The following is a 25,864-nucleotide window of genomic DNA, read 5'->3' as shown; positions in this document are numbered from 1 at the left end:
TTCTGCTCATCTGTGGTTTCCAGATTTATGAAAGGTCTTTTTCATGTCAACCCTCCCTATCAAACCTCCGTCCTGTTGGTTTGGGATCTCAATGTTGTCCTGTCTCATCTCATGAAGCCTCCGTTTGAAACCTCTCAACAAGGCTCCACTTTAAGTATCTCACCTGGAAGGTGGTGTTTTCTGGTGCCCTCACGTCTGCTCGCCGGGTCAGTGAGCTTCAGGCCCTAGTGGTCGGATCCACCGTTCAACTGTATTCCATCATGACAAGGTGGTTCTTCGTACTCATCCGAAATTCCTGCCTAAAGTGGTCTCTGAATTTCACATCAACCAATCCATCGTGCTTCCAGTGTTCTTTCCAAAGCCTCATTCTCATCCTGGGGAAGCTGCTTTGCACACTCTGGACTAGTAAACGTGCTTTAGCTTTCTACTCTTGGATCGCACAAAGCCTCACAGAACTGCTCCTCAACTTTTCGTTCTCCTTTGATCCAAACAAGTTGGGGACGACCTGTATCGAAGCGCACCATCTCTAACTGGATGGCGGCTTGTATCTCTTCCTGCTATGCCCAGGCTGGATTATCCCTTCCCTGTAAGGTCACAGCCCATAAGGTCAGAGCAATGGCAGCCTTTGTAGCCTTCCTCAGATCGACACCGATTGAGGAGATTTGTAAGGCTGCCACTTGGTCCTCGGTTCATACATTCACTTCTCATTATTGTCTGGACACTTTTTCCAGACGGGATGGACAGTTTGGCCAAACAGTGTTACAAAATATATTCTCTTGAAATTGCCAACTCTCCCACCATCCCATTGGGGTTAGCTTGGAGGTCACCCACTAGTGAGAATATCTGCCTGCTTGTCCTGGGATAAAGCAATGTTACTTACCGTAACAGTTGTTATCCAGGGACAGCAGGCAGCTATTCTCACGTCCCACCCACCTCCCCTGGGTTGGCTTCTCAGGCTAGCTACCTGAACTGAGGAGACACGCCCGGTACATCGGGCGGGAAGGGCACTGGCGCATTAGCTCGGTGCGGGCATCTACGAAACTTCTAGAGTTTCTTCAAGCAAGAACATGCTTCAAGATGTCCGTGTCGGTGCCTGTCGGATGACATCACCCACTAGTGAGAATAGCTGCCTGCTGTCCCTTGGATAACAACTGTTACGGTAAGTAACATTGCTTTACTTCATAACTGCCCTTCATATGTAAAGTTTCACAGGCAAAAGAAATTACTCTGCTCTCCTTTGAAACAGGGAAAGAGGAACAAACTTAAGCCCCAGCTACAGAACTTGGGGGAGCTCTGTGACAGACCCAGCATAAGGGGCTTATCTCAGATTATTTAACAAACAACCTAGCAGGGAGTCTGTGGAGATTAGCTTATTCAGGTTCAGCTGGGTACTTTCTTGGAGCTCAGGTTCTAAACTGAGAAACTCATTATCTCTCTTGCTTCTTGATAGCATCAGCTGGCACACAGTTCCCACAGTGCAAGAGAACACACATAATGCTAGCAAGGCAACACTTCCATGGACAGCTTACAGACACTATTAAAGACTGGTATCCATACCTTCTGGGCCAGCATGCATTTCCCCAAAAGGGTTAGAGGTATCCATTAATTCTTCTATGGAAATAAGCACAGGGTCTGAGCTCACACCTGGCAGTTCGCTGCTTTGACACAACTGCATTCCAGAGGGGACAGTACTGAGGTAAGAGGGGAGGGGCTCAGGACTCTGAATAATGAGGCTTCCTATAAGCTCTGGTGAGTATGGGTAAATAACACACTAGTCCAAGAATAGTACAGATTTACAAGAAAGAAGATTAGCAAAGGAAAGAACCTAATCTTCTGTTAGTATGCGCCAATTGGAAACTTACTATAAAACACCTCGGCGTATCCTGCGATAAGCCCTTTTAAGCTGCAGTAATATGTTTTTACTTGTTTCAGGTAAACGAAATGAAATTAAAGTGGGAATGGATATGTCTGGGTATTTTAGTGTGCAGCTCAAGAAGTATAGCGACTGAAAATGAGGCGGATACAGAAGTGAATTTTGACAACTCTAAAGTAACTGATATTGATGAAGATGTTGCAAGATCTCTACAGGTAACCACAGCAGTAATACATTACTATTGTATTTTATGTTACCTATTGGAAAACCTCCAGTACGCTATTCCGCATTCTGCTCCTACAGTGGATACAAACTTTATCCCAGGACAAGCAGGCGGTATTCTCACATATGGGTGACGTCATCCGATGGAGCCCCGATGCGGACGCTTCACAAGCAGACTTGCTATTGAAGAACTAGAATTTCGAGTCACCCGCACCGCGCATGCGCGAGTGCCTTCCCGCCCAGCACACAGTGGGCGTCTCCTCAGTTCTTAGTTTTTCCGCAGAGCCGAGAAGTCCGTCTTATATCCAGGACAAGCAGGCAGCATATTCTCACATGTGGGTGACGTCATCTACGGAGCCCCAGCGCGGACAGCTATGTACAGCAAACTTGATTGAGCGTTTCAAGGTTTGCTACACTGCACCACGCATGTGCATGCCTTCTTGCCCACTAGAGGGCGCATCCCACCTCGTGGTCCTCAGTCAGTTTTTTCTGCGGAGCCATGAAGCCCTGTGGAAATTGAGCTCCTGGTTTTTCTAGCCTTCTGACACCGCGTCTGGGTTGTTTAGCTCGTTCGCTGTGCTTTATTTGTTGTTTTTTTCTTTCTTAGCCATCGGTTATCGTTGAAAAAAAAAAAAAAAAATAGTTTTATTTCTTCCGTCCGGCTCCGGGGGCTCCCGGGAGCCACGGCCGGCGGGACATCGTGCGTTCCCGGCCCCTTTCTTTTTTCCATGTCCCCGTCCCTTGACGGGCTTTAAGAAAATTCACCCAGTGTGAGCGGTTACTATCCATCACTGACCCCCACCGGTGGTGCTTGCTCTGCCTTGGACCCGAACATCCGACAAATTCCTGCGATCGGTGTTCCACTTTTCAGGCCAGAGCGCTCCGTCGACGTCGCGCACGAATGGGCGGAGCTTTTCGCCGTTGACTTCCGCGCCCGTGAAGGGCAATCGACGTCGGCCTCGGCTTCGGCCCCCGGCCTTGACCTCGCCTCGCGCCTTCGGCTTCGCCGCTTCCCTCGACCTCGACCTCTAAGTCGACGCCGGTGACCTAAACCTGCCTCGGGTAAGTCCTCTTTTCCATCCCCGACTCCAGGGTCATCGAAGAAGCCATCCTCGAGCTCCTCTGCGGTGGGTGGGTCGTCCGTCTGCCCCGCCCAGGACTCCGGGCCACATAATGCCCCGAGGGAATACTCGAGACCGAGGTCGCCCTCCAGGGAGCATCCCCCGGCCTCATGGACCTGCCTACCATGGTCGGGATCCCGGCGTTCCAGGACCTGCTCCGAGCATTGATTTCCTCGGAGCTGTCTGGCGCCCTCGAACAACTGCAGCGGGCTGAGACCTCGGACTGCTTTGACCTCGGGGGGCACCGACCCACGGCGACCTCGGTCTCGACTCCCTCGTCTCGGCTACCGGGGCACCACCGACCTCGCCTCGACCTTTCCCTCGACCTCGACCTCGGGGGCCCCCGCCTGAGAAGCAGCGTTCGGCCCCGTGACAAGGTGCGCAGAGTGAGACGGATTCTCTCCTTCCTCCTCCTCGAGGTCCTCCTCGGGGTTCCTCGCCCTCGGGCCGGCCTCGGGCGAGGTGTCGCCCGAGGAAGCTGAAGCGTTCGCGAGGCTCTCCTCGGCGCCGTGGTTGCTCCTCGCCGCTCGGGGGCGAGGCCTTGCGGGTTTCGGAGCTTCGTCTCGATAACCCGAGACTTCCTCCGTTCCCCTGAGAGAGGGGGTTCTCGTGACTCCTCGCACGAAGGAAGATGGGGCGTACCTCGGTCCCTCAGACGGCCTGGGACGTCTCCAGGGGTTCTTCGAGGCGGAGACGTTCCTCGACCCCCTCGAGAACCATTAGATCTGGCCTCATGGGGCTCGGGGTCCGGTAGGGGGCCATTGTTATTCTCAACGAGGCGTCCCCCTTTGTTCGGCGGAGTAGGTCGAGAACTCCCTCCCCGCCTGCCAGGCCGTCCTTCCTTCTCCAGCTTTGTGCAGGACATGGCGCGTGCCTTGGGCTTGACCTCATGGCTGGGTCGCAATATACTAAGGAGTTCCTCGAGGAGCAGGACCTTCCTACTCCCCCAAGGGAATCTCCTCGGCTGCCCCTGAATAAGGTCCTTCATCAGACCCTGCTTAAGAACCTGACTTCACCTCTTACAGTCACAGCTGTGCCGTCTAAGATGGAGTCAAAGTACCGGACGATACCACCTAAGGGGTTTGAGAAGGGCTCAACTCTCCCACCAGTCTACTACTGGTCGAGTCTGCGCTCAAAAAGACGCAGCCCTCCAGGGTTTCTGCGGCTGTTCCGCCCGGCAGGAGGGCCGGACCCTTGACAAATTTGGTCGTCGCCTCTATACCAATTCCTTCATGGCAACCAGAGCATTGAATTATGCCTTTACCTATTTCCTCTTATCTGCGTTGCATGGTAAAGGATCTGCCCAATATCGTGAGGCCTTACCGGACTCCCGCAAGGAAGGGTTCGACTTGTTTATGTCCAACCTGGCTCAATTACGTTGTACCTTTTCATGCGGTGTACGATACGTTTGAGCTGGTATCGAGGGTGTCGGCCTTTGCGGCAGCTATGCGCGGTTGGCGTGGCTACGCACCCTCGATATGGACCCTAACCTGCAGGAACCGCCTGCGACTTGCCTTGCGTGGGGGGTCCGAAATATTCCGATGAATCCTGGAGGCGGCGACCAACGGCTCTCGGAACAGGAGCGCTCGTTAGCCTCCTTGGTCCGTCCGAAACCTCGAGCCCTGCCGCAGAAACCTTTCCGCCACCCCCGAGGAGGTACCCGCAAAAGTCGACTCCGGCTTTTTCAAGGCCACCGCCCCGGCGCCCCCCTCGACAGGGCGGAGGGGACAAACCAAAGCTCCAGCGCAGGTTCCTGCTAAGCCAGCGCTGTCCATTTTGACGGGAATAGGCGGATGGGGCCCGGCCCCCCTCACCGCCATCGCGCCGGACCCCCCTTCCCATAGGGGGTCGACTCCGGTCCTTTTACGCGGCCTGGACCGAGATAACATCCGACGCTTGGGTGCTCCGGACCGTCTCCGAGGGCTACTCTCTCAACTTTTGCTCTGCGCCGCCGGAACATTCACCGGGGGCTTGCCCATGCAACCGGACCCAGCTCCCCGTCCTCATGACCGAGGCCAGGGCCTTGTTGAGGCTTCGGGCGGTGGAACCTGTACCCTCCGACCAGCGGGGGCGGGGGTTTTACTCCCGTTACTTTTTGGTCCCAAAGAAGACCGGGGACTTACGCCCCATTCTAGACCTCAGGAAGCTCAACAAGTTCCTGGTCCGGGAGAAGTTCCGGATGTTGTCACTTCCGGTATTGTATCCTCTCTTGGAGGAAGGGGACTGGATGTGCTCCCTAGACCTGAAGGAAGCGTACACCCATGTTCCGGTGCATCCCGCTTTCCGCAAATTCTTACGGTTCCAGGTGGGCGAGCTGCATCTGCAGTACAGAGTCCTCCCCTTCGGCCTGGCCTCGTCCCCCTCGAGTCTTCAACGAAGTGTATGGTGGTAGAATCGCTGCAGCCCTGAGGTCTCGGGGGCTTCAGGTCTTCCCTTACCTGGACGATTGGCTGATCAAGGCGACCGACCAAGGAAGGGGTTATCTCAGCGACCCTACAGTCCATCGCCTTCCTTCAACGACTGGGGTTCGAAGTGAACTTTCCCAAGTACACAATATGCCCGACACCAATCACTTCAATTTTATAGGCGCAGTGCTGGACACTGTCCGCCTCCGTTCTTCCTCCCTCCCCGCGGTTGGAGGCTTTGGGTTTCGGTTGGGTCGTCTGATTCATCAGGCTGACCGTAGGTGTCGCTCAGCGCAATGATGATGCTTCTGGCCACATGGCTTCTACGGTCCATGTTCACGCCCGTTCGCCAGACTGCACAATGAGAATTCCTCCAGTGGACTCTGGCCTCTCAGTGGCGCCAGGAGTGCGATCCTGTCTCTTCTCGCATAACGGTGACTCCGTCTTTGAGACGCTCGCTCCGTTGGTGGACCGACTCTTTCTAACGCTGGTGGCTTCTAGCCCTGGGCACTGGCAGCTCGAGCTTGTGGTGGCATCAAACATTCCCAGACTTTTGTTTCATTCGCTCTCTTTAGTGTGGGCTTAAGTTGACGTATGAGTAATTTGGGATTACGCAGCGAGTGGTATACGCCTGGAATGCTCTCCCAAAGGAGGTTATTAAGAAATCCACTGTGCTAGGATTCAAAGGCAAATTAGATGCATATCTCCTTATGAGAGGCATAGAGGGATATGGGTGACTAAAACTACATCAGGTGTATACCTGACTGGGCCTCCGCGTGTGCGGATCGCCGGACTCGATGGACCATGGGTCTGATCCGGAGATGGCAGTTCTTATGTTTTATGTATGTATGTTATGTATGACTCTTTGAATCTTTCCGGGGGTTTGCTCTTTCTCGTCCCTCCGCATCGCAAGGTTCTGACCACGGACTCCTCGGAGTACGCGTGGGGGGCCCATCTCGACGGTCTGCGGACCCAAGGCCTGTGGTCGGTGGAGGACCGACGCTATCACATCAATGTGTTGGAGCTTCGCGCCATCTTTCTGGCGGCTCGAGCTTTCTGCCACCTGCTCCACGATCAGGTAGTCCTCGTACGAACGGACAACCAGGTGGCCATGTATTATGTGAACAAGCAAGGTGGGACAGGCTCTTGGTCCCTTTGCCGGGAAGCTCTGCGCCTTTGGGAATGGGCGATTTCCCAGAACATCTTCCTACAGGCGGTCTATATCCAGGGGGAACAGAACTGCTTGGCAGACAAACTCAGTCGGCTTCTCCAGCCGCACGAGTGGTCACTCAACTCCAGAGTCCTGCGCGAGGTCTTCGACCGCTGGGGGACTCCACAAGTGGATCTGTTTGCCTCCCCGGAGACTCGCAAACTACCCCTGTATTGTTCTCGGATGTACTCCCCGGACCGTCTGGAAGCGGACGCCTTTCTTCTCGACTGGGAGGAGGTTCCTTTATGCGTTTCCGCTTTTTCCCCTGATCTTGAGGACGTGGTTTGCTTCTCAAATCATCCAGTAGCCACTATGTATTCTCATCGCGCCTCGGTGGCCGCGTCAACACTGGTTCTCCCTGCTTCTCAACTCAGTGTCAGGGAGCCTCTGCTTCTGCCTGTGTTTCCCTACTGCAGTCTCGGAGTCGGGGTTCGCTGTTGCATCCCAATCTTCAGTCGTTACACCTGACGCTTGGTTCCTTTCCCCCTTGACTTCGGTTCAGGTTTCTCAGTCTGTGCGGGAAAGTTTTGGAAGCCTCGCACAAAGTCTCGACCAGGCTTTGTTATTCCCAGAAGTGGACCAGTTTTCCTCCTGGTGTTCCTCACGTCATCTGGATCCGAATTCGGTCCCGGTGTCTTCGGTACTGGACTATTATGTTTACATTTGTCTAATTTCGTCTAAGACGACAACTGTTCCGGATGCATCTCAGTGCCATTTCGGCTTTCCATCGGCACTTGGATGGACGTTCTCTTTCGCTTCATCCTCTGGTGACCGCGTTTCATGAAGGGTCTAATCAATGTTTGTCCCCCTCTGAAGCCTCCTCCAGTCGTTGGGGATTTGAATGTTGTCCTAGCTCAACTGATGAAACCTCCCTTTGAACCTATTGACAAGTCTATTCTGAAATTCCTTACTTGGAAGGTGGTATTTTCTGATTGCCCTCACATCTGCTTCGACGGTATTAGTGAGTTGCAAGCTTGGTTGGGGGACCCGCCTTTCACTGTGTTCCATCATGACAAGGTGGTTCTCCGCACCCATCCTAAATTTTTACCTAAAGTTGTGTCTGATTTCCACCTCTAATCAGTCCATTGTCCTTCCTGTGTTCTTTCCTAAGCCCCACTCCCATCCTGGCGAGACGGCGCTCCACACGCTTGACTGTAAGAGGGCGTTGGCGTATTTTATCTCCAACGTACCAGGTCTCATAGAAGGTTCCTCAATTGTTCTTGTTCTTTGATCCTAATCGTTAGGACATCCTGTTTCCAAGCGCACCTTGTCCAACTGGTTAGCTGCTTGTATTTCTTTTTGCTACGCTCAGGCTGGTCTTACGCTCCCGGGTCGAGTCACGGGGCCAAAAGGTCCGAGCGAATTGGCAGCGTCGGTTGCTTCTCCTCCGTGCTACTCCTATGGAGGACATATGTAAAGCTTGCCACTTGGTCCTTCGGTTCATACGTATCACCTCCCACTACTGTCTGGACACTTTGTCCAGAAGCGACGGCCGGTTGGCCAGTCGGTGTTACGTAACCTGTTTTCCTAAATTTGCCATCCCCCACCTGCCCTTTTTTGGTTGGCTTGGAGGTCACCCACATGTGAGAATATGCTGCCTGCTTGTCCTGGGATAAAGCACAGTTACTTACCGTAACAGGTGTTATCCAGGGACAGCAGGCAGAGATTCTCACAACCCGCCCGCCTCCCCCGGGATGGCTTCTTTGCTAGTTATGGAACTGAGGACCACGAGGTGGGATGCGCCCTCTAGTGGGCAAGAAGGCATGCACATGCATGGTGCAGTGTAGCAAACTTGAAACTTCAATCAAGTTTGCTTGAAAAGCTGTCCGCGCTGGGGCTCCGTAGATGACGTCACCCACATGTGAGAATTTCTGCCTGCTGTCCCTGGATAACACCTGTTACGGTAAGTAACTGTGCTTTTTGGCTCTCTCTGGTAACTTTGTCGTTCGTTACTTCTCTCACCGTGGTTTGTGTTTTATTTTTCTCACGAATCGCTGTGTTTGTCTTTTTCTATCTATTTTTTTTTTAAAAATTTACTTCTGTCCGTTAGTCTGATACAGGCCGCGGCCCATGGGCTTTGACTTTGCGTCGGCTGTATTTTTGTCTATGGCCCGGCCTGTTACCAGTTTCAAACGGTGTAGCAAGTGCAAGCGCACGATATCTCTTATGGACTCTCATGGATGCTGCTTCAAGTGCCTTGGGCCGAAACATCCTACCTCGTGCCTACCTTGACAAACACTTAAGCCTCGTGCTTTTAAGCGTCGTTGCTTCCTGGTGGATAGCCTCTTCGAGATAGAGTCTACTAATCTTTCTGCATCGAAGGTGTCTTCGGCATCGACCCCCGTCGAAGCCTCTCCTTCTGCTGCTTCCACCTCGAGCCTCATCAGACCTTCGTCTTTTGGAGTGGCTCTTCCTTCGACGTCTTCGGCTGCCATATTTTCTCCTGTCTCCTCAGGTCAGATAGCTCAGCACTCGGTTCCACCAGTGGTAATTAAGATGTCTTAAGCCTCCCAAGTCGAAACACTCACACCACTGTGCGGGACCCTTCAGCCAAGGCAGGTGGGCCGGTTTCAGACGGCGGTACCCTCCTTGCTGGCTACATCCCAGATTATTAAGGTCCTCACTACCATGGGACCCACACTGCTCACTCTGATTCAGCCTAGGCATGCAGAAGTCTCCCGCGAGGTCGAGCCACCTGTGCCCCAGTATGATCCTCCACACTCGATGCAGGGAGCGGAGTCTCTGCGAGTGTCTGGTCGGGCTTCCAAGCATGAAACACATAGAGTAGAGTTCTGTGCGAGTGCATCGACAGGATATCTCCCCATTCTACCAAGGGGGGTCCAGTCCTTCGAAGTTGCTTCAGGGCTCCTCCACGATCTACTGCTTCGAGGCAACCTCTGCTCGATCTTCGAGATCCAGTTCGAGACGCAGTTCTCGACATCACTCGAGGCCTACTTCGAGGCATTCTTTGAGACATCATACCTCAAAGCATCGGTCCTCTCCAGCCTTGACAAGACCTCCAACTCCTCGTTCCAAATCTCTGATTGCCGGCTCTCGAGGATATCCGATGTCCAGTGCCTCGTCCAAGTCTCCAGGTTCCTTCATACCATGGTTTTCCTGCCGAGGCTTCTTCTTCTTCGACTCTAGCTGCCTCAACGTCCTCGAGTCCTTCTCGAGACCGTGCAACTGCAGACCAGTTATCTTTTTCCTCTTTTTTGAGACAGATGGCTGTGGACTTGAGCGTTCCACTGGACACTGGCTCTAAGTACTCTAAAGAATACCTTGAGGTCATGCATTCTTCCTCAAACCTCCGGCTGAGTCTCTCAAGCTGCCACTACACAAGCTTCTTGATCAGACTTTACTAGATGCATGGAGACTTTCTTTTTCCATTCCAGCAGTATCCAGGAAAGTTGGATGCCAGATATAAAACGGTGCATCATAAAGGTTTTGGACATTCCCAATTGTCACATCAATCCTTGCTCGTGGAATCCTCTTTAAAGAGATCCCATCCTTCCAGAAATGTATGCCACAGTTCCTCCTGGCCGGGAAGAAAGACCATGGATAAATTTGGACGTCGCATTTACCAAAATGCAGTGTTCTCCCCAGAAAATTTTTTCTAGCCGGGTGGCACAAAAAATAGCCGGGTGGGGCGGGACAGGGAAATATGTTGGTGCAAATTTTGATGCTATGTAAATTAACCCTCCCTGCTTACAGTGAAGGAGTAGGAGTGGGGAAGAGGGTTGGCCCATGACCTGGAAACGCTATGAAAGTTACCCCTCCCTGCTCACGGTGTGAAGGAGTAAGGGTATGGGGTGGTCCAACCTTTTGGCTTCGCTATGGCCACATTGGACAAAAAAATTTCTGGGGCCGCCACAAAGCACCAACACTAACACTAGCTGTTGAGCAAAAAAAAAAGGCTGAGCATGGTCCCAAATTTTGCAATCACTAATATAGAAGATGTACGTATCTAATAATAAACCTTCATTAAAGGGACACTGTGGAGTAAGAACCCAATAAAAAGCAGTAATCTTACTCTGACTGAGTGATCCTCCACGTTACACCGCTGAGAGTGGGAGCAGCCACAGGCTTCCACAATCTCCATTCTGATAGAGCAGGGATGCGCGTTACTGGTTTTCCCATTCACTTCTATTACAGCTATGGTGAGCACCTCTTCAGAAGTGAGCCTCATCAGAGCAGGGATGCTGAATCTGCTGTCAGCAGCGCACGTGGAGGATCGTTTAAATCAGGGTAAATATTACTGCGATTTTGGGCCTCCTCCCTGCCCCCCCCTTGGTTTTCATGTATGCATGAAAGCAGGGGCAGCTTGAGGATATTGCCTTAGCTGCAAAAGCTTGAGATTTTGAGTTGGTCAGCTGGAGGAAGATGTCTTCAGTTGGCAGGGCTTGGGAATCTCCACTAGCTCAACTATTATATAAATTAGCACTCAGGCAGGGAGAAACTTTGGTGGCCCCTCTACTAATTTTGGGCTCCAGTCCCTCTTCCAAATCAGCTGTATTATGACTACGCCACTGAATACAAAAATAATTGTGATGCACATATTCCCAAAGCTAACATATTCCAGTTAATAAATTCATAATAAAACAATTTTTTCTACCTATTGTCTGGATGTATTTGTTTTTCCATCATCTTGGTCCCAGTTTTTCTCTTTCTGCTTTTTGTCGATCTTCTACCAATTCTCTTTCCAATGTTGCTGTCTAGTTTTTCTCCTCTCAATACTGTTCCATTCTTTCCTTATGCCTGTCTCCAATGTATTGATATTTCCCTTTCAGCCTTCTTAACTTTTCTCTTTTTTGCCTCTGTCCACTCAAATCTTGCCTTCTTTCTCACCCTTCTTCATTTATAAATGTTCAGCTACCTCTCAATTCTCCATCTTCTCTCAGTCCCTAGCTCTCCCATTTCCCATCTCACTCCTTTCCCAGCCTCCTATTTCCTTCTATCTACTCCCCATTACCACATTTCTACCACTGTACTCAACTCATCTTGTCATCTCCCTTTTGACCTCATCCACATGGCTCACCACTTTCAGAATCCCCCTCCCTCTCTCCACTGGTCAGGCTGTAACTCTCTGGCGTTGGCTCCTCGTGCGCGATTCATGGCTGGTTCGGTAGCCTTCTCTCTGACGTCAGAGTGAATGCTTCTGACACAGCCACAGATCACGCTCAAGGAGCCAACGCCACCCACTGTCGACTGCAGAAGGGAGCTGGCCAGAAAACCACCCGCCGGAGGGAGAGAGAAGCTGGGCCGCACAAAACTTCTTGTCGGGCCGCAGGTTGACACCCCTGGAGTAAGGACAGGGAAGAGGATTGGGAGCGCGGCTTTGATGCTGGTGGTGCGGATGCAAGATGACAGCCGGGCGCTCACCTAAATTATCTGGGCACAGCGCCCGGCTAAAACACGCTAGGGAGAACACTGAAAATGCTATGATGTCTCGAGGGTCCTCAATTATAATTTTTATTTTATCACTTATTTTGAAATTTCTTTTGTCTCTTCTGCCAAAATTTTTCAGTTACTTGGATGATAGCATGCATTTTGAATTTCAAGAAGTCATTGCTTCTTTCTCTCAGTTACGTCTCCATCCTCTGTAATCATCTTGATGCCTTTGGAGCTCTCTGCCTGAGCAGCGGCTTGCACTGTGGGTCATTCGTTCGTCTAGCCTGGCTTCGCACATAGACATGGACTCCAGTCTCCAGGACCCGCCTGGCGAACATCCCTTGTGAAGGCAATGACCTTTTGATGAGTCCCATCGAGGCAGCCACCAAAAGTTGTCTGACCATGCTAAATCTTTGCCTCCATAGTCAGTACCAAAGCCTAAACCAGCTCCTTCTAGGCCTGCACATCCTCCTGTTACCTACCAGAGGCATTTTCCTCCAAAGCCGGCGCTTTACACTCGCCCTCCTTTGAAGAAACAGCCACCTCAGAAGCAACAGAAGCCTCACCTTCTGCTCCACCTAAGGCTCTCTCAGCCTTTTTGACTGTTTACAACCAGAGCATAACATCCATCGATTCTGTCTCTGACTCTCCTTTTCCACCTATAGGAGGTCGTATCTCATTCTTTTTTATGACAGATGACGGTCATAACCTCCGACCTCTGGGTCCTTTCCATCATCAGAGAATCAGGTTCCACCAGAGCTTCCTCTCCAAGAGAAGTATCCTTCCAGTCCAATCCCAGACCGCCCTTCTTCTTCATGAAGCTCAAGCTCTGCTTCAATCTCCATGCCATCGAGCCAGTTCCCTTGGAACAGCAGAGCAGGGGATTTTACTCCAGTTACTTCCTTGTTCCGAAGAAGACGGGCGATCTGCGACCCATTTTGGATCTCAGGGCTCTCAACAAATTTCTAGTCAAAGAAAAGCATTTGAATGTTGTCCCTGGCAATCCCTTTATCCCCTCCTCGAACAGAACAACTAGTTATGCTCTCTGTATCTAAAGGAGGCCTACACGCATATTCCCATCAATCCGACCTCCCATCAATATCTCAGATTTCGGGTGGGAATCTGCATTTTCAATACAGAGTTCTACCCTTTGGCCTGGCCTCGTCTCCCAGGGTGTTCACCAAGTGCCTGGTAGTGGTAGCCACAGCTCTAAGGAACCATGGTCCTCCAGGTTTTTCCCTACCTAGACGACTGGCTCATCAAAGATTCCACATCTCAAGGGGTTATTGTAGCTACCCAACAGACTACCTGTTTCCTACAAAGTTTGGGATTCGAAATCAACTTTCCCAAATCTCACCTTCAACCCTCTCAGAATCTACAATTCATTGGAGCTGTTCTGGTCACTGTCCAACTCAGAGCATTTCTTCCACAACAACGCCTGGAAGCTCTTCTTCAACTCTGTCACACTGTGTCTTCCTGCTCTTCCATCTCAGCGAGACACATGATGGTGCTTCTGGGTCACATGGCATCTCACAGAACACGTGACTCCTTTGTCAGACTTTACCTCAGAATTCCTCAATGGAGCCTGGCCTCCCAGTGGATGCAAGCTTGCGATCCTCTTTCTCAACACAATTACAGTCACTCCTTACCTTGAAGTCCTTCTGTTGGTGGATGCTTCTCTTCCAATCTTCTAGAGGCTTGCTTTTTCAAACGCCCCCTCATCAGAAGGTACTTACGACAGACTCTTCCACCTAACGCTTGGGCGCTCATCTCGATGGTCTCCCGTACTCAAGGCCTATGGACCAGTACGGATCGTCAGTGTCATATCAATCAGTTGGAACTCAGCGATCCTCAAGCTCTTCATGCTTTTCAACATCTCCTTAATGATACAGTAGTCCTCATTCGGACAGACAACCAGGTTGCCATGTATTATGTCAACAAACAGGGAAGGATGGGATCTGCCTCCCTCTGTCAAGAAGCTCTGGAGGTTGGGACTGGGCTATCCGTCACAACAACCTTCCTCAAAGCTGTCTACATTCAAGGGCTCAGAATTGCTTGGCGGACAACTTGAGCCGTATCCTGCAACCTCACGAATGGACTCTCCATTCCTCGTCTCTTCATCACATTTTCTCACAGTCGGGAACGCCTCAGATAGGCCTCTTGCAGCTCCCCACAACTTCAAACTGCCTCAGTTTCTGCACCAGGATATATTCTTCTCACCGCCTTGAGGCAGATGCTTTTCTTCTGGAATGGACGAAATCTGTTTCTCTACGCATTTCCTCCATTCCCTCTCATTCTCAAGACTCTAGTCAAATTGAAGAACGATCATGCCACCATGATTCTAATCACTCCTCGGTGGCCGAGACAACCATGGTACTCCCTTCTACTTCAACTCAGCAGCAGGGAGCCTATACCTTCTACCAGTTTTTTCCTTCTCTGCTTACACAGAGTCAAGGATCTCTGCTTCAATCCCAACCGCAGGTCATCTACACCTGAGCAGCTGGTACCTCTCAACATAACTCCTCTTCAGTTTTTCCCCTCGATCTGTAAGAGACGTTTCAGAAGCTTCTCGAAAGCTTACCACTCGACAATGCTATCACCACAAAGGACTAGATTTTCTACCTGGTATTTTTCTCATCATAAGGAGCCTCAACATTCCTCCTTATCTTCTGTTTTAGATTATCTTTTGCACTTATCCAATTCTGGCCTCAAGTTCTACATCCATACTAGTCCATCTCAGTGCAAATTTGCGACTTTTCGTCGTCTTATTGAAGGGGAAACCCCTATTTGCTCATCCAGTGGTTTCCAGATTCATGAAAGGTCTTTTCAATGTCAAACCTCCTCAAACGGCTTCCTGTGTTTGGGACCTCAATGTGTCCTTTCTCAACTCATGAAGCCTCCATTTGAACCAATTGATAAGGCTCATCTGAAGTATCTCACTTGAAAAGTGGTGTTTCTCATTGTCCTCACTTCTGCTCGACGAGTCAGTGAGCTACAAGCTTTAGTTACTGATCCACCCTTCACTGTGTTTCATCATGACAAGGTGGTTCTTCGTACTTATCCTAAATTCCTACATAAAGTGGTCTCAGAATTTCATCTCAACCAATCTATCGTACTTCCAGTGTTTTCCAAAGCCTCATTCTCACCCTGGAGAATCAGCTCTTCATACTCTGGATTGTAAACTTGCTTAGGTTTTCTACTTGGAACGCACCAAACCACACAGAACTGCTCCTCAACTTTTTGTCTCTTTCGATCCAAATAAGTTGGACATCCAATTTCTAAACGCACCATCTCCAACTGGATGGCGGCTTTTTATCTCTTTCTGCTATGCCCAGACTGGATTACCTCTTCACAGTAAAGTCACAGCCCATAAAATCAGAGCAATGGCAGCTTCTGTAGCTTTCCTCAGATCGACACCTATTGAGGAAATTTGCAAGGCTGCTAGTTGGTCCTCGGTTCATACCTTCACGTCTCACTATTGTCTGGATACTTTCTCCAGTCGGGATGGACAGTTTGGGCCAAACAGTATTACAAAATTTATTCTCCTAAATTGCCAATACTCTCACCATTCCCATTCTGGTTAGCTTGGAGGTCAACCCATACGTGAGAATACCTGCCTGCTTGTCCTGGGATAAAGCACAGTTACTTACCGTAACAGGTGTTATCCAGGGACAGCAGGCAGCTATTCTCACAACCCACCTACCTCCCCTGGTGGCTTTTCTGCTAGCTATCTGAACTGAGAGACGCGCCCTGTGCACTGGGCAGGAAGGCACTCGCGCATGCGCGGTGCGGGCGACTCAAAACTTCTAGTTTCTTCAAGCAAGTCTGCTTGTTAGGCCGTCCGCATTGGGGGCTCCGTCGGATGACGTCACCCATACGTGAGAATAGCTGCCTGCTGTCCCTGGATAACACCTGTTACGGTAAGTAACTGCTTTTCGCGCACCCCATTTGACAAAAACACCCCGGAGCATAGCCTTTTAATGCATCCCACAACACATTATCCCCCACCATCCCATTGTCATTATCCTGTAAATAAGGCCGAGATAGTCTCCTGCACATCCCACAAAATTTTGGGGTAACCCAATAAAGGATTCATTTAAGTGCCAGAATCTCTACCCTATACCACTTGGAGTCCCTTACACCTAATCCAAACAGGAATTTGATCTGATATCTGAATGGACTCAATTTCAGCTTGGCAGATGGAACCCCAAATATTTCTATGAGCCCACACTCCATCTATTCTAGTGTAAGTTTGAGTAGCATGGGAAAAATGAGTTTAATTCTGTTGAGAACCATGAAGCAATCTCCAGCAGTCAACCAATCCTAAGTCCTGCATCAACTGCTGGAGTGCCTTGCTATGATGGCCTAAAGCCTTTCTGCCACCCCTAGAATGATCCAAAGAGAGCTCTGGGCATACGTTGAATTCCCCACCTACAAAAACACCACCCCCCTAGAAAATTTAATTAAGGCATCTGTCAATTGAGACTAGAAGGCCGCCTGGGACACATTGGAGCCATGGAGATTAACAATAGTGATGACTGTACCCTGAATATGTCCCCTGATTGCCAGACAACAACCCCCTGCATCCTTGTAGACCTGATCTACCTGGAACCCCACCCCTTTACGTACCAAAATGGCCAACCCACCCATCTTATGAGAACCAACCGCCTTGTGAGCCCACACCTATTCAAACATAGGTGAGCGAAGAAGCCGCTCATCTCCTGAAGTAAACAAGTCTCAATGCAGCTTGCGCAACTCTCTCTGAGAACAATGCTCCTCTTTCCAGGATTATTGAACCCATTGACATTCCAGGAGCCTAGCAATACATCCTCCCCCCCCCCTCGTAGATCCCACCACTCCCCCCTTCTCCTCCATTCCCCCTAACAGAAATGTGCAACTGGCCAACCCCACGGTCAGTCACAGCAAAGAAGTGAAATGGCTCCCAGAATACAGCCCAATCCCCCAACAAAAGCAGCAACCCATCACCCCTGTCACTCAAACAGCACACATACAAAAACTCTGCAAAATCAACACCCCAAGCAAGCAACACACACACACAACCCTTGTAATCAACGGCTACCATAACACCCAGTAGCCCGGCCACCATAACAAAAAGTACCAAGAGGGGTAGGTACAGAGCAACAAACATGGAACCCAATCCCTCATGGCCTCCCCTCACAGGCAGCATAGAGCAAAACAAAGCGCATTGAAAAGAAAAATGAAAAACCAGGTCCTAGCACAGTCAAGTGATTGCTTATCGCCGGCTCCCTGCTAGAATGGGTCACCGTTTATCCAAAGTCCAGAAGCCGCGTCTCCCAGGGCTGCGATGAGGAACCAGGGGCGGCTCAGGTATATTACTGCAGTCCATGCCTCATCCACCTCCTGCACTTTTTTAGATTTGCCATTCACTGTAATCCACACCCCAAATGGGAACAGCCAGCGGTACCGATGCCCTTTCACTCTCAATAAGCGGTCATCTCCTGGAAACCGACACTTCTGCAGAGTTGCCCAGGCCAAATCCTGATAAATTCCAATACCCACATTATTCCAACGAAAGTCCTGCTTGCGTTGCGCCAGTTGTAACACCTTTTCCTTCACAGCAAAATCTCCAAAGCAGGCAATGATATCCTTAGGGCCCGCACTCTCGTTGGGCCCATGCTACGATGTGCTCGCACAGTATTAACAGGTGCCGGAGCAGCACCCTCTACCTCAGTCAATAAATCCATACAGATGTTACGGACAACTTCCATGCAGTTTTTATATTCCTCCAACTCTGGCAATCCCTTAAATCGTAAATTATAGCGGTGCGATCTGTTTTCCAGGTCTTCCACCTGACTTTGTAGCTCAGATATCGCTGCCGCTGAGTGATCACAGTCCGCCCACACATCCACCAGCTCCTGGGAGAGATCCGTTACTTGCGCCTCTGTAGCTGACATAGCCCCCAATCTCCACTACGTCGGAGAGCACATCCTACTTAACTCCAACCATTTCGTCTTTCAATGCTCGAAACCAGGATTGTAGCAATTGCAGCGTAACTTCCTCCCCCTCAAGAACAGTAGTCGGAGTCTCCTCATCTTCCGAATCAGAGGGTACGGATGCCATTTTTTTTTCCGCGTGACTAACCCGCTGCTTTCTCCCAACGTTTTCTCCTCTTGTTCAGCAGGGAATCGGAATTTGTCTCGGCACTTTCGAGTGGCCATCCTGTGCTCCAAGTAGTGTGTTGGTTTATAACAAGGTACTGTAGCTAGGAATGCTGCGTTTTCTAATAGTCTCCATGGCTCCTACGGAGCTCACAAGTCAGTTAGCCATTCCGTGGCATGACGTCACTTCCCTCCCCAGGATTTCTTTTCTTAAGAGTTAATTATTAGCTAATAAAGATTAGCTACTTTTTTTTAGCCTTTTAATTGGTCCCAGGACCTATAAATCAGAGATCAGGCCAGGGATGTGTGGGAGCTGGAGAGGATGGGTGGGAATTAAACAAAAACTTTCCTCAAATGCTCTCTATGCAAATGAGTAACAGTAGTTTTGCAATTTCATTTTTCAATTATAACATAAGAACAACTTTACTGAGTCAGATCAGTGATCCATCTAGCCCAGTATACTGTCTTCCCGGTGGCCAATGCAGGTCATAAGTATCTGGGGAAAAACCCAAATAGTAGCAATATGCCATACTACCGATCCAGGTCAAGCAGTGGCTTCCCCCATGTTTGTTGCAATAACAGACTATGGACTTTCCTTCTAGGAACTTGTCCTAACCTTTTGTAAAGCAGCTATGTTAATCACTCTTACTACATCCTGTAGGATGTATATCGGGTCCAAGTGATTTGCTACTGTTCAATTTGTCAAATTGCCCCATTACATCTTCCATTGTTTCAGAGATATGATTGTTTCTCTAGCTCGTCAGCATTGAATACCATTTCTGGCACTGTTATCTCCCTCACATCTTTCTCAATGAAGATTGAAGCAAATAATTCAAGTAATCTCTCTGCTATGGCCTTGTCTTCCCTGATCTAGTTATCTTAAGTATTCCTACATTATCCCAGGACAAGCAGGCAGCATATTCCCACACATGGGTGACGTCACCGACGGAGCCCCGCAGCGGACAGCCTCGAAAGCAGACTTGCTTGAAGATCTCGAACTTTCGAGCACTGCACCGCGCCTGCGCGCGTGCCTTCCCGCCCGAACTAGGGGGCGCATCTCCTGAGAGGATCCTCAGTTCGTTTATTTCCGCGGAGACAAGAAGACACGTTTTCTTTCTCTGCAGCATTGCCTTCTCATCACCGCGGCTGTTTCTTTATTAAAGTACGGTCGCTGTGCTTGTTTTTTTATTTCCTTTCTTTTCTTTTGATAAAAATATATATATAAAAAAAAAATATATTGTTTTTCTTTTTTTGTTCGGCCGTCGAGCTTTGGGCCTAGGCCTAGGCTCCTTCGTTCGACACGGACTTTATTTTTTCCATGTCCCGGCCTCTTACCGGGTTTAAACGTTGTCGACAGTGTAATCGGGTGATTTCTGTTACCGATCCCCACTGCCGTTGTTTACAGTGCCTGGGTTCTTCTCATTCCCCAGAAGATTGTCATCGCTGCTTCACCCTTACTCAACGGGCCTTTCGGCGACGTTGTGCTCAATTTTTTCAACTTTTCGGCATGGAGCAATCTTCGGATCGGCCCTCGACCGTAGCGGCTGCTCCGGTCTCGAAGGCTTCCGACTCCGACAACCTTGACACCTGTGGTCTCGAAGGCCTACGACCCAGACTCCGGCTGGAGTTTCGGTCTCGAAGGCCTCGACCTATTCTGCTTCGGTTGCCTCGAAGACGACGCCATCCACGAAGTCTTCTACGGGGGTAAGTCCTCCGAGTTCCCTTTCAGGTGCCGTATCCAAGAAGCCACCAGAGTCCTCGGCACGTCCACCTTCGAAGCGTACCTCCAAGATAAGGGAATACTCACCTTCGAGGTCGCCCTCTTCGGAGCGTACTGCTGCACCTACGAGGTCAGAAATCTTCTGTCTCGGTGCCGATGCTAGAGGACATGTTGAAATCTATACTCACCACTCAGATTTCCATCCTTAGTGGCTCAATTGGTCCCGTCCTCGACCTTGCCTCGGACTGATCAGCCTGTCACTCAACCAGAGCTTCCAGTCTCCCCGAGGCCGATCCCGGACACCGAAGAACATTTCATCATCAGTCTTCTCCGGGCTCACCTCCTCCGAAGCATCGATCGAAGCATTCAAGACCTGTTACTTCTAAGCTTCGGAGGGAGTCTTCGACATTGGATACCGAGGCTTCTTTTACCTCGTTCTTCGAAGTCGAAGCATGGATCTCGACATCATCGAGCCTCGACTCGAAGCCCTTCTCGATCCAGAACACCGTCGAAGCCAGTCCGTCGAGACAGTCCCTCCACATACCTCGACTCATTCTGTAACACGTACACCTGGTACTTCTCCTTCCAGGAGTTTGAAAAGAAAGCATTCTCTTACTCCAACTCACAGTGCAGCTTCTTCGGTCACTCTGCGTCTGGAATCAGACCTTTCACCATATTCTAGAGAGGCTTCTCCATCCTACTCAGTTCAACATAAATCTCGCAGTGGTTCTCCTGAGGAAACATCTGATCCAAAATCAATTTCTTTTGCCAAATTTATCTTTGACAATGGGCCAAGCTCTCAAGATAGACCTTCATTCAGACTCAAAATATACTCCTGAATACTTAGCGGATATGGAGCTTCCCCATCCACCAAAAGAGATCACTCAGATTACCTATGACTCCTGTTCTGCAGCAGACCTTCACTCGCAATATGGAAACCCCTTATTCTATCACTGCTATCCCATCCAAATTAGAATCTCGTTATAGAACGGTCCCCTGTAAAGGATATGAAAAGTCTCAACTTTCTCATCAATCTCTGGTTGTAGAATCATCATTGAAGAAAGCACATCCCTCCACAATCTATGCTTCGGTTCCTCCTGGTAGGGAAGGCCGTACCATGGATAAGTTTTGGACGTCGTTTATACCAGAACTCTATGATGGCAAATAGAGTTCTTAATTATAATTACATATTTACGTCCTACTTCAACCATTTTTTAAAGATTTTATCTTCATTTTACCCGGACATCTCTACCAATCGCCTATCAGAATTTAAAAATATTCTTAAGACTCTTTCTCAGTTGAGACTCTTCATGCTACAAGCTTCCTATGATGCCTTTGAACTCTCGTCTAGAGTGTCGGCATTTGCTGTAGCCATGCGTAGGTTAGCATGGTTACGGATAGTGGACATGGATCCTAACCTTCAGGATAGATTGGCTAATCTTCCTTGTCAAGGAAATGAATTATTTGATGACTCTATTGAGGCGGCTAACAAAGCGTCTTTCAGAACATGAGCGCTCTTTTGCTTCCCTCATTCGTCCAAAACCTAAACCTGTACCAACTAGAGGTTTCAAACAAACTCCACGTCGCTATCCACAGAAAACAACTCCTGCTTTTTCTAGACCTCCTGCTCGTCGGCCTCCTCCACAACAAAGGCAACAAAAATCTCAGACTCCTGCTGCCACCAAGCCTGCTCAGTCTTTTTGACAATCTCGACCTGAGCATTCAAATTTCTCTGTTTCCAAATTCTCCCCTCCCCATAGGGGGTCGCCTGTCCACTTTTATCACCAATGGGAGCTCATTACTTCAGACCTCTGGGTACTTACCATCATACGAGAGGGATACTCTCTTCGGACTCCTTCAGGTACCTCCAGATCGCCATCCAAGAGAGTGTCTTTCAAATCAGTCGCATTTTCCCCCTCCTTCTTCAAGAAGCTCGAGCTCTTCTTCTCCTGCGAGCAGTGGAGGAAGTTCCTCTTCCACAAAGGAACTTGGGATTTTATTCCCGTTATTTTCTAGTTCCCAAAAAGACGGGGGATTTGCGACTGATTTGGATCTCAGAGCTCTCAACAAATATCTAGTCAAAGAGAAATTTCGAATGCTCACTCTGCCAACTCTATATTCCTTGATGGATCAAGGGATTGGATGTGCTCTCTCGATCTCAAAGAGGCCTATACTCATATCCCTATTCATCCAGGCCTTTCGCAAGTATCTCAGATTCCAGGTAGGAAATCTTCATCTTCAGTACAGAGTTCTCCCCTTCGGACTGGCTTCTTCCCCCAGAGTTTTCACCAAATGCCTAGTGGTTGTAGCTGCAGCTCTTCGCAACCAGGGTCTTCAAGTATTTTCCATACCTAGACGACTGGCTCATCAAGGCTCCCTCTTTTTCAGAGGTTATTGCAGCGACCCAACAGACTATTCTTTTTCTGCAAAGTTTGGGATTCAAATCAATTTTCCCAAATCTCAGCTGACTCCTTCTCAGTCCCTCCAGTTCATAGGAGCTACTCTGGACACTATCAATCTGAGAGCATATCTTCCACAACCACGTCAGGATGCACTCCTTCAACTGTCTCAAACAATTCTGCCAACTTTCCTCTGTTCCAGCAAGGAAAATGATGGTTCTGCTCGGTTCACATGGCTTCTACAGTTCATGTGGATCCTTTTGCCAGACTTCACCTTCGCAATTCCTCAATGGACACTGGCATCTCAATGGCAACAATCACTGGATCCACCAACTCGACTAATTTCCCATCACGCCTTCATTAAAGAAGTCTCTCCGCTGGTGGATGCTCTCTTTGAATCTTTCAAGAGGTTTACTGTTTTATCCTCTTCCTCATCAGAAGGTCCTCACAACCGACTCGTCAATGTATGCATGGGGAGCTCATGTGGACGGTCTGTGCACTCAAGGGCTCTGGACCCAAGCGGACCGGCGGTGTCCTATAAATCTGTTGGAACTCAGAGCGATATTCTATGCTCTCAAAGCTTTTCAGCATCTACTTCACGACATGGTGATTCTAGTACGTACCGACAACCAAGTAGCCATGTATTATGTCAACAAACAGGGAGGGACGGGATCTCACTCCCTCTGTCAAGAAGCTCTGAAATTGTGGCATTGGGCGATTCTTCACAACATCTTCCTCAGAGCGGTTTATATTCAGGGTCAACAAAATTGTTTGGCGGACAAATTGAGTCGTCTTCTACAACCTCACGAATGGACAATCAATTCTCCTACTCTTCGCCAAATTTTTGCTCGTTGGGGGACTCCACAGATAGATCTGTTTGCGTCACCTCTCAACTTCAAACTGCTCAAATTTTGCTCCCGCATCTATACTCCTCAGCGTCTCGAAGCGGATGCGTTTCTACTGGACTGGAGGAATCAATTCCTTTATGCTTTTCTCCGTTTCCTCTGATTCTCAAGACTCTAGTCAAGTTGAAATCAGACCGGGCCACCATGATTCTGATAGCTCCTCGGTGGGCCCAGGCAACCTTGGTTCTCCCTTCTACTTCAACTCAGCACCAGGGAGCCTCTACTTCTTCCAATATTTCCTTCTCTACTCACGCAGAATCAAGGATCTTTGCTTCATCCCAATCTACAGTCTCTACATTTGACAGCTTGGTACCTTTCTATATAACAGACTTTTCTCAATTTTCTCCGTCTGTTCAAGATATTTTACTTGCTTCCAGAAAACCATCAACTAGACAATGTTATGGTCAAAAGTGGACAAGATTCTCTGCTTGGTGTTCTACACGTAATTTACTTCCCAGATCTGCTTCCTTGACATCAATTCTGGACTATTTACTTCATTTATCACAATCTGGACTTCAGACTACATCTATCCGAGTCCACCTTAGTGCTATAGCTGCTTTTCATCAGCCTTTGGATGGAAAATCCCTTTCTGCACATCCTATGATTTCTCGTTTTATGAAAGGACTTTTCAATCTCCATCCTCCTATTAAATCACCTCCTGTGGTTTGGGATCTCAATGTTGTTTTAGCTCAACTTATGAAATCTCCTTTTGAACCACTTGACAAAGCTCATCTCAAGTATCTCACTTGGAAAACTGTTTTCCTGATCGCCCTCACTTCTGCTCGACGTGTCAGTGAGTTACAAGCGCTAGTGGCTGATCCACCTTTCACAGTTTTTCACCATGACAAGGTTGTTCTACGTACTCATCCTAAATTCTTACCTAAAGTTGTTTCAGAATTTCATATCAATCAGTCTATTGTTCTACCTGTATTTTTTCCAAAGCCTCATTCTCATCCAGGAGAGGCGGCTCTTCATACATTGGACTGTAAACGTGCTTTGGCTTTCTACCTCCAACGCACTCAACTTCACAGAACATCTCCTCAACTTTTCATATCTTTTGATCCGAACAGGTTGGGACGTCCTATATCAAAACGCACAATATCCAACTGGATGGCTGCTTGCATTTCATTCTGCTATGCTCAGGCTGGTCTTTCCTTGCAAGGTCGAGTGACGGGCCACAAAGTTAGAGCTATGGCGGCGTCTGTAGCTTTCCTCCGATCAACTCCTATTGAGGAAATCTGCAAGGCTGCCACTTGGTCCTCGGTTCATACTTTCACCTCTCATTATTGTCTGGATACCTTATCCAGGAGGGATGGCCATTTTGGCCAATCTGTTTTGCAAAATCTTTTTTCGTAATATGCCAACTTCCTCCATCCCTTTCTTTTTAGCTTGGAGGTCACCCATGTGTGGGAATATGCTGCCTGCTTGTCCTGGGATAAAGCACAGTTACTTACCGTAACAGTTGTTATCCAGGGACAGCAGGCAGATATTCCCACAACCCTCCCACCTCCCCTGGTTGGCTTCTTGGCTAGGTATCTGAACTGAGGATCCTCTCAGGAGATGCGCCCCCTAGTTCGGGCGGGAAGGCACGCGCTCAGGCGCGGTGCAGTGCTCGAAAGTTCGAGATCTTCAAGCAAGTCTACTTTCGAGGCTGTCTGCTGCGGGGCTCCGTCGGTGACGTCACCCATGTGTGGGAATATCTGCCTGCTGTCCCTGGATAACAACTGTTACGGTAAGTAACTGTGCTTTCCTTTCCTTTTTTTTCCACTAGAAAAATCACCAGAATGCCTATTTTTAAATCATTTGAGGAGCCTTGGAACAGTGTTCAGCCTACAGATGACTACACATTCATATTTTAGAAAGTTGCTCTGATGATTTCTAAGAAAGTTCTCAATGTATCATCAGAGTCTCTTAATGATGTTACATGAACTATCTCTGTGACTCATTGCGGAACTGCCTTCAGAGTTAGTCCTTACAAGTTACTTTTAGGCCATGAGTGAAAGTGGAGTCATAATTGCTTATTTGCTGTTAGTAAACCACCTTAATTTGGTAGAAAATAAATATGGATATTTTAAATATACACGTCTCCCTCAGTATTCGCTGTGATAGGGGATTAACAGAACTGCAAATACAGAAAACCGCAAATAACTTTTCCATATGTTGTTTGCTGTTTTCTATTAAAAACCATTGTGAATATGGTGAAACCGCAAAGAACATGGTGGGAGACCTGGCCTGTACCTGAAGGAGAGGCAAAACACGGTGAAGAAAGTGCTGGGAATCAGCAATTTTCTCTGTAAACGCTTGGAATCGGCGATTTTCTCTATGTAAGCTGACATAATTGGGGGGAGGAACCAGCGAGCTAAAAACCGTGAATAATCGAAACCGTGAATGCTGAAACCGCGAATACAGAGGGAGAAGTGTATGCGACTTGGAAATGCAAATTAATACAAACATTAAAAATATTGAAAATGTAAACAG

At 49.0% G+C, this 25,864-nt stretch overlaps 1 protein-coding gene across 5 annotated transcripts in view; it reads left to right on the top strand.

Moving 5' to 3' along the window:
• The window catches only part of CLGN (calmegin), a 414,476-nt gene that overhangs the window by 42,012 nt on the left and 346,600 nt on the right, over positions 1–25,864 (top strand). For 4 of the 5 annotated variants that reach the window (XM_033939605.1, XM_033939625.1, XM_033939615.1 and 1 more), the window contains exon 2: positions 1,933–2,088. The exons of the other annotated variant lie outside the window; for it this stretch is intronic. In XM_033939605.1, coding sequence (XP_033795496.1) covers positions 1,942–2,088 — 147 coding nt within the window. In that variant the 5' untranslated portion in view covers positions 1,933–1,941. The remainder of the gene's footprint in view (positions 1–1,932; positions 2,089–25,864) is intronic. 5 annotated transcript variants of the gene reach the window in all.

The sequence above is a fragment of the Geotrypetes seraphini genome, chromosome 1 (genome assembly GCF_902459505.1).
Source record: "Geotrypetes seraphini chromosome 1, aGeoSer1.1, whole genome shotgun sequence".
Classification (NCBI taxonomy): Eukaryota; Metazoa; Chordata; class Amphibia; order Gymnophiona; family Dermophiidae; genus Geotrypetes; species Geotrypetes seraphini.
The sequence above is the reverse complement of the archived record's forward strand: the minus strand, read 5'-3'. Positions and strand labels throughout refer to the sequence as shown.